This window comes from Danio rerio, chromosome 5 (assembly GCF_049306965.1).
Source record: "Danio rerio strain Tuebingen ecotype United States chromosome 5, GRCz12tu, whole genome shotgun sequence".
In the NCBI taxonomy this organism is placed as follows: Eukaryota; Metazoa; Chordata; class Actinopteri; order Cypriniformes; family Danionidae; genus Danio; species Danio rerio.
The window spans coordinates 2,032,476-2,042,500 of record NC_133180.1 but is presented as its reverse complement, the minus strand read 5'-3'; the positions used below and the strand labels follow the sequence as shown (position 1 = coordinate 2,042,500).

At 34.9% G+C, this 10,025-nt stretch overlaps 2 protein-coding genes across 2 annotated transcripts in view; both read right to left on the bottom strand.

Moving 5' to 3' along the window:
• si:ch73-55i23.1 overlaps positions 1 to 10,025 on the bottom strand; it is a 782,803-nt gene that overhangs the window by 727,747 nt on the left and 45,031 nt on the right. The window lies entirely within an intron of this gene.
• On the bottom strand, positions 1,429 to 10,005 carry gng10 (guanine nucleotide binding protein (G protein), gamma 10). The gene is made up of 3 exons (NM_001205026.2): positions 9,795 to 10,005; positions 6,706 to 6,838; positions 1,429 to 1,708 (listed from the first exon to the last, which is right to left on the bottom strand). Exons 1-2 carry the CDS (start codon positions 9,873 to 9,875, stop codon positions 6,713 to 6,715), a joined length of 207 nt encoding a protein of 68 aa, NP_001191955.1. The 5' UTR covers positions 9,876 to 10,005; the 3' UTR covers positions 1,429 to 1,708; positions 6,706 to 6,712.

The following is a 10,025-nucleotide window of genomic DNA, read 5'->3' as shown; positions in this document are numbered from 1 at the left end:
TCCGTTTCTGCAGACTCAGTCAAATGCAGAGAAACAGGAAGTGGAGGTTTCCTTTCTCTTAATCTGGACAAAACTGTGTGTTTATAAATGAATTTTACCATCACTCTTTCAGAAAAACATCATCATCATTTTCTGATATCTCTCTCCGCTGTCTTGATTCATTCATTCATTCATTTTCCTACAGCTTAGTCCCTTTATTCATCAGGGGTCGCCACAGCGGAATGAACCGCCAACTATTCCAGCATATGTTTTACATAGTGGATACCCTTCCAGCCGCAACCCAGTACTGGGAAACACCCATACACACTCACTCACTCACACACACACACACACACACACACACACACACACACACACACACACACACACACACACACACACACACACACATACACTACGGACAAATTAGTTCATCAATTCCCCTATAGCGCATGTGTTTGGAATGTGGGGGAAACCGGAGCACCCGGAGGAAACCCACGCCAACATGTGGAGAACATGCAAACTCCACACAGAAATACCAACTGACCCAGCTGTAGTGCATGAGTGTATGTGTGTGAATGAGTGTCTATGGATGTTTTCCAGTACTGAGTTGCAGGTGGAAGGCCATCCACTGTGTAAAACATATGCTGGAATAGTTGGTGGTTCATTCCCCTGTGGCGACCCCTGATGAATAAAGGGACTAATACAAAGGAAAATGAATGAAATTAAATAAATTTAAAGAAGAGCCTCAAAATGAAGCACACAATCAGTATTTTTTTCTCTCATGAGTCTTTTATATTTATTTTATTTAACTTGTGATCAATAAAACATAATTAAGTTAAATTACATAATTTTATTATTTATATAATTTATTTTAACTATTCAATTGCATAAGAACGATGTATCTAATTTCGTTTTTAATAGAAAAAGAAAAAAGATTTTTCATTAATTACAGAAAAAAATGTAATTAAATAATTGTAAAAGTTAAAAGTAGTGTAATAATAATTTGTTAATCACACTCTCCGATTGTTATTGATATATGCAATATTTTAATATGGAATTAAATTTTATTTTTTACAGTTTTCTTATGAAATTTATTTTTTTTAGAAATAATTTAAGCAGACATTTAATTTAATTATTAGATTTTTTTATGTAATCTAAATTATTTTGATTTTATTAATCACACCCTCCTAGATTAATTATAAAATAATTATTTTGCAATTTAATTTAATTTAATTTAATTTAATTTAATTTAATTTAATTTAATTTAATTTAATTTATAAATTATACCTCTGTCTAAGACCTGCTGATTTCATGGAAACAAAATAAAGGTCCTAACCATGTGCAAAAGTAAACCAAAAAAGTAAACATTTCATATCTTTCTACAATAATTATTAAAAGTTTATTAATAATATTTCAATTTTTTACTAACAAATGGTTTTCATGAGTCCGAAAAACACAATAACTAACACACTTAAATAAGGTAAAACAACAGAATCATTCAAAAAGATTAGAATATATTTAAATAATTTATTTATATGCATTAATAAAATGCTAAACTTAAACTATATCATATGAATATAAATGTTTTTGTTTCAAATAATTGCATAGAATCAAGAAAAATGCAGAAGATATTTCAGGCACTGATATTCTCAATATACTTCATGTTTCCCTTCAGTTTGTTGCATATTATAAAAGATCCACGATCCACGGATCTGCCGCCGCTCTCCTGTCAAAACACATATGAATATAAAGATATAAACATTTGACCTTTAAGAAACAGATCATCATATAAATTATTCTGGTTGAGTTTGACTTTATGATAAATACGAACAGTATATGTGGAGATAATACTGTATTTCCAGATGAAACTGAATATTGAGTAGGGGCGGGGTTTATTACAATATGGTGATGCATTTCTGACTGAAATTGAAAATGGAGTAGGGGGCGGGGTTTTATTTCAGTATGATGACATTTCCAATTGAAACTGAATATTGAGTAGGGGCGGGGTTTTATTTCAGTATGATGACATTTCCAACTGAAACTGAATATTGAGTAGGGGCGGGGTATTATTTTAGTATGATGACACATTTTCAACTGAAACTGACTATTAAGGGGTGGGGTTTTATTTCAGCATGATGACATATTTCCAATTCACACTGAATATTGAGTAGGGGGCGGGGTTTTATTTCAGTCTGACGACACATTTCCAGCTGAAACTAAATATTGAGTAGGGGGCGGAGTTTTATTTCAGTATGATGACGTATTTACAGCTAAAACTGAATATTGAGTAGGGGCGGGGTTTTATTTCAGTCTGACGACACATTTCCAGCTGAAACTGAATATTGAGTAGGGGGCGGGGTTTTATTTCAGTATGATGATGTATTTCCAGCTGAAACTGAATATTGAGTAGGGGGCGGGGTTTTATTTCAGTCTGATGACACATTTCCAATTGAAACTGAATACTCAGCAGGGGCCAGGGTTTTATATCAGTAAGATGATGTGTATGTATTATCGTCTACCCCTATCTCTACCCCAACCCTAAACCCAACCTTCACATTAATGAAAAACTTTAGTTATTGTTGTACAGGTTCAAATAAATTAGGCTAAATTGATGCGAGTAACCACAGCTGTATCCCATTTAAACTTAATCCCGAAAATAAGGAGGAAAATGGCTTTTTGCAATGCATGATAAACTATTATTGCAGTTCTGTGTCTGAATCCCCTGAAAAAACACACGCGTTGTGACATCCCATGCAAAACCAAATTTAGGATCAAAGGAAAGTAGAAGAACCACAGACTCTTTCCTCAATCCTGCTTTTAGCTGACTGTCTAATATTTTCCCTTAAAGGGGCAGTACACTTCTTGTTTACTCACTTGTTAAAACCGGTTTGAGTTTCTTTCTTTTGTTGAACAGAAAAGTAGGTATTTTGATAAATGTTGCAACCAGGTAAGAACTTACTATCATAATATGTCTTTTTCTACTATAGTTGTCAATGGCTAACAGTTTCCAACATCCTTCAAAATACTTTCTTTTGTGATTGTGGAAACAATAAAGATTTAAGATTAAACTTAATAAGCATTTTGAGGAGTTAATGTATAATGTTAAATGTGTTAAAACGTTATAATAGCTTTACTGTTCTTATATTAATATCTTTAAGCTATTTATATTTTAGTAAAATAGTATTTTTTAAATTTTGTTTGTGATTTTAAAAAAAACGCATCTATACCATTTTATATAATATAATATGGGGCGACACAGTAGCTCAATGGTTTAGCACTGTCACCTCACAGCAAGAAGGTTGCTGGTTTGAGTCTAGGGTGGGCCAGTTGGCGTTTCTGTGTGGAGTTTGCATGTTCTCCCTGTGTTGGCAAAATATGTTAAGCCACACCCCTTTAAGACGTTAGACCAACTGCTGCATCATATTCTGTTTCAGCTGGAAATATGTCATCATACTAAAAAAAAAAAACACTACTCAATATTAATTTTCAGTTGAAAATACATCATCGTACAGAACTAAAACTCCGCCTTCAATATTCAGTCTCAGTTGGAAATACATTATCAGACTGAAATAAAAAACCACCCCCTACTTAATATTCAGTTCATTTAAAGTTAAAAATATGTCATCATGCTGGAATAAAACCCCGCCCCCTACTCAATATTCAGTTTCAGCTGGAAATACATCATCATGATGAAATGAAACCTCGGCCCCTACTCAATATTCAGTTTTAGTTGGAAATACATTATCATACTGAAATAAAACTCCGCCCATACTCAATATTCAGTTTCAGTTGGAAATACATTATCATACTGAAATGAAACCCCACCCCCTACTCAATATTCAGTTCATTTAAAGTTAAAAATATGTCCTCATGCTGGAATAAAACCACGCCCCACACTCAATATTCAGTTTCAGTTTGAAATACATCATGATACTGGAATAAAACCCCGCCCCCTACTCAATATTCAGTTTCAGTTAGAAATACATCATGATACTGGAATAAAACCCCGCCCCCTACTTAGTATTCAGTTTCAGTTGGAAATACATCATCATACTGAAATGAAACCCTGCCCCCTACTTAATGTTCAGTTTCAGTTGGAAATACATCATGATACTGGAATAAAACCCCGCCCCCTACTTAGTATTCAGTTTTAGTTGGAAATACATCATCATACTGAAATAAAACCCCGCCCCCTACTTAATATTCAGTTTCAACTGGAAATACATCATCATACTGGAATAAAACCCCGCCCCCTACTCAAATTCAGTTTCAGCTGGAAATACGTCATGATACTGGAATAAAACCCCGCCCCCTACTCAAATTCAGTTTCAGCTGGAAATACGTCATGGTACTGGAATAAAACCCCGCCCCCTAATTAGTTTTCAGTTTGAGTTGGAAATACATCATCATACTGAAATGAAACCACGCCCCCTACTCAATATTTAGTTTCAGTTGGAAATACATCATAATACTTGTATAAAACCCCGCCCCCTACTTAGTATTCAGTTGGATATACATCATCATATTGAAATGAAACCCCGCCCCCTACTAAATATTCAGTTTCAGTTGGAAATACATCGTAATACTGTAATAACACCCGCCCCCTACTTAGTATTCAGTTTCAGTTGGAAATACGTCATCATACTGGAATAAAACCCCGCCCCCTACTCAATATTCAGTTTCAGTTGGAAATAAATCATCAAAGTGAAATAAAGCCCCGCCCCCACTAAATTTTCAGTTCAGTAGGAAATACGTCATCATACTGGAATAAAATATTATTTTACTATATGATAATACTTTCATATTCAACGACTACTAGATTGCAACATTCTTCAAAATATCTTCTTTCTATCTAAAGATTTGCAACTATCTTTTTGGGTGAACTGTCCCAGTAAGACAATAAAGCATGATTATTAGATAAAAACAGTTGCATAATGCAAAGTACAAACTGCTTTTCTTTGCATTCGTTGCTGGACTTCCTGTTTTATCCTCATTCCTCTAAAGCCAACTTCCTGTTGATGTAAAAGAGTGGATCAGGCCTGCCAAACAGCTCTCCGGATGCAAGTCCAGCGCTGCAGGCTAAAAATAATGTGCCACACAGCTGCGTGTATGACTATGGAGAATCAGAGGGTGAAATGAGTTTGTGTTTGAATAGTAAAAGAAGCTGCACGCCGCCTCAGGACACACACACAAATGAGCTCACAAATAATCATCGCATTGTCATAAACACTGTTGAGAACACACTGTAGACTGCTGTAATAAACATTCACACTCACGCATTTGACAACAAAAGTGCCCGCACCAAAATGTGAGTTATTTTAATATGAATTAGAGTTCATTAGCAGTTTGAATTAATTTGGTATTTAAATATTTGGGGTAAACAAAACTGAATATTGAGTAGGGGGCGGTGTTTTATTTCAGTATGATGACGTATTTCCATCTGAAACTGATTATTGAGTAGGGGGCGGGGTTACATTCCAGTACAATGATGTATTTCCAACTGAAATTGAATATTGAGTAGAGGGCAGGGTTTTATTGCAGCATAAGGACAAATTTTTACTGGAAATGAGTATCAAGGAGGGGCGGGTTTTTAATTCAGTGTAATGACATATTTCCAACTGAATCTTAATATTGATTAGGGGCGGGGTTTATATCACTATGATGATGTATTTACAGCTTTAAATGAATATTGATTAGAGATGGAGTTTCATTTATTATGATGCATTTCCAACTGAATCTGAATATTGAGTATGTGGTGGGGTTTTATTTCAGTCTGATGACCTATTTCCAACTGAAATTGAATATTGAGTAGGGGCGGGGTTTCATTTCAATATGATGACGCATTTCCAAGTGAATTTGAATATTGAGTAGGGGGCGGGGTTTTATTTTTTACTATGATGACGAATTCCCAACTGAAACTGAATATTGAGTAGGGGGCGGGGTTTTATTTCATTATGATGATGTATTTCCAACTGAAACTGAATACTGAGAACAGGGCGGGGTTTTATTGCAGCATGAGGACATAAGTTTAACTGAAAATGAATATTGAGTAGGGGGCGGGGTTTTATTTCAGTGTGATGACGTATTTCCAACTAAAAATTGAATATTGAGGGGGGGGGCGGGGTTTCATTTCAGTATGATGATGTATTTCCAACTGAATTTAAATACTGAGTAGGGGGCGAGGTTTTATTTCAGTATGATGATGTATTTCCAACTGAAACTGAATAATGATAAGGGGGTGGGGTTTTATTGCAGTATGAGGGCATATTTTTAACGGAAACTGAATATTGAGTAGGGACGGGGTTTTATTGCAACATGAGGACATATTTTTAAAGGAAATTGAATATTGAGGAGGGGCGGGGTTTTTATTTCAGTGTGATGATGTACTTCCAACTAAAACTAAATATTGAGTAGAGGGCGGGGTTTTATTTTTGAGCTCCTCCTCTCATCTGTCACTCACATAAATATAATGGTTGGAGGGGCGGAGCTAAACATATTTTGCCCAATGAGCGTCCTCAAAGAAGGACTGCCATTCGAGAACAGAAGCAGATGGTCAGATTTTAATTAAAGATTACTAGAATAAAAACTATAGCATAATAAACAATGTACATTTTAATTTCATGCAGACTGTACTTGTATTTCATTTTTGTAACAAAAAAAGCAAGCACAGTCAACCACAGAATCATTGCATTAGAAAAAAATCTGCAGTGCATTATTGTGTACCTTCAGTCTACAGCAGAGTGCATGAGCGCGGCTCTCTGAACGGGTTACTGGCGGCTGGAAGGCCCACCAGCAGCGCATCTTTACTGGCGTTCTGGAGGCAGTACTCCTGCAGATCTGCTGCGGCCTGAGAAACCTGCATACAAACACATTCACAGCTGGTTTTATAACTTATTTAATGTTTTTGACAACTGTAAGGCTCCTTTAAAGCCAAAGTGAAATGTGAAGAGAGCTCAAATTAGATTTCTAATCATAATAGTTTTAATAACTCATTTCTAATAACTGATTTATTTTCTCTTTGCCATTCATTTAGTCATTATCTTGTCGGCTTAGTCCCTTTATTAATCTAGGGTCACCACAGCGGAATGAACCGCCAACTTATCCAGCACGTTTTTACGCACCGGATGCCCTTCCAGCCACAACCCATCTCTGGCAATTCTCTTTGCCGTGATGACAGTAAATAATATTAGACTAGATATTCTTCAAGACACTTTTATACAGCTTAAAGTGACATGTAAAGGCTTCACTAGGGTAATTAGGGTAAAGTTAGGGTAATTAGGCAAGTCACTGTAAAACAGTGGTCTGTTCTGGAGACAATCCAACACTGATATTGCTTAAGGAGGCTAATAATATTGACCTTAAAATGACTTTAAAACAATTAAAAACTGCTTCTATTCTAGCCGAAATAAAACAAATCAGACTTTCTCCAGAAGAACAGATATGAGAGGAAATACTGTGAACATTTCCTGAATCTGTTATTTGGGAAATATTTGGAAAAAAGAAAAGAAACTCACAGGAGAGCGAGTAATTCTGACTTCAGCTGTACATTTATTATTTAAACTATATTATTAATTTAGTTTTCTGCTGTCCTTGACATTATAAACCCCACATGAGAACACATCAAACAGAAGAGAGCATCAACATGTGGCGAATTCTTCTCGTGTTTTTCCTCTATTGCACAAAATTCGGAAACAATCATACAAAATCTTTATCTTTAGTCAAAAAGCATTATTACGGTATTATGGTTTACTGTTGTGTTTTTGCAATGTTGGAAATTCATTTTAATTTAATTTAACAATAATTAAATACTATTACTACTAATAATAATACTATTTTTCATGTTGTTGTTGCTCTTCTTCTTATTATTATTATCATTCATTCATTAATTTTCCTTCAGCTGAGTTCCTTTATTCATGAGTGGTCGCCACAGCGGAATGAACCGCCAACTAATCCAGCATATCGTCACCTAAGAATTATAAGTTTCTATCTGATATTTTTGTCAAAATTGAGCTATTGACATATTCTTATTAAATGACAACTTATTTACATTATGGGATGTTTTTTTAAGTTGTTTTCATTTTAAGACTGTTTATTTAAAAAACAAATGTTACACACACACTGTTTGCTATGGAATGCAAAAACTATAAGACTCAATATCTCAAAATTTTTCAGAACGCAGAGAGAACCTTATAAATCCAAGGTGACGAAATGTTTTACATTCAGCCTTTCAGCTGCAACTTAGCACTGGGAAACATCCATACACACTCATTAACACACACACTTTTAGTTCATCAGTTCCCCTATAGCGCATATGTTTGGACTGTGGGGGAAAACCCACGCCAACACGGAGGAGAACATGCAAACTCCACACAGAAACACCAACGGACCCAGCTGGAGCTCGAACCAGCGACCTTCTTGCTGTGAGGCCACAGTGCTAACCACTGAGCCACCGTATCGCCCAATTATTCATCCATTCATTTTCTTTATTAATCAGGGCTCGCCACAGCGGAATGAACCACCAACTTATCCAGCATATGTTTTACACAGCGGATGCCCTTCCAGCCACAACCCAACACTGGGAAACACCCATACACACTCATTCACACACTCATAGACTACAGCAAATTTAACTTATTCAATTCACCTGTACCAGCATGTGTTTGGACTTGTGTGGGGGAAACCGGAGCACCTGGAGGAAACCCACGCCAACACGGGGAGAACATGCAAACTCCACAATTTGTGGAGAAATGAAAACCAACACAGTCGGGACTGGAACCAGCCACTTCTTGCTGTGAGGAAACAGTGCTAACCACTAAGCCACTGTGTCACCCATTATAAGTATTATTAATTAAATTATTAATACATAAATTATAAAATATTTATTTTTATTTTAAAAAGGACACACACAGCATTATTAGCGTTATTAGGGTTTACTGCTGTGTTTTTGCAATGTTGAAAAATTAATGTATTTTAATTTTATTTTAATAGTCATAAAATACTACTAATACTGCAATAATAATAATAATAAAAATAACAACAACTTTTTTTCTTATTATTTATAGGATTAATTAAATAATTATATATTTTTTAATTTCATAAAGCACACAAGGCACACATTAATTCAAATTAGCATCATTACGGCTAACTGCTGTCTGTTTGTAATGATGGAAACTACTTTTTATTTTAATTTAATAATAATAAAATACCACTACTGCTACTGATGATAATAATATTTTTTTAATCTTCTTTTCATTATTATTATTAATTAAATAATAATAATTAAAAAATATATATATTTTTACTTAAAAAGGACACTAAGCACACATTATTTGATATTACATTTATGTCCAACATGTAAATATGCCAGATTTAGTTCATGTTTTAATCAGTTCCTAACTATTATTATCAGGTTTTATAAATATAACAAAAATTGGTGTTTTGGTGACAATATTAATATAATATTAATAATAACAACAACAACAATGTAGAAATATGTGAATCTGAAACAATTAGCAAAGGCATCGTCAACATATATTTCAAATTATGAAGTTATACATTCATATTCAGCAACACATTTGTTATAATATTGTATAAAACACCCCCGTACACTCAATTTTGTTAGTTGTAAATGTTTACGACAGTCAATATATTATAATAGACAAACAAACAGCAGAACTGTGACTATCATCGAGTAATAGTGTGCTAATTTGATGATCGAAACACAACAGCTCCACTGAAAGTTTGTTTTGAGTTACTGTACATCCCTGTACACTGAATTAGCTGTATATATGAGAGATGTTTTGGTGTCTTACTTTGATTCTCTCCACGCTGGCCTCCAGTTTGAGCTGCTCCACACTCCGTCTCAGGGTCGTCAGGTTGGAGTTTGAAGACATTATGAAGATTAATGTCAATATTTTCCTCAGCAAAGAAGAAATTAAGCGTTTCTGGTGATCGTCAGATTCATGTGTGAGACGGACGGTTGATCTGCGGACACACACAGAGGAGCTGCGGGGGCGTGGTGGTAGGCGTGGCTTGTAGTGGGC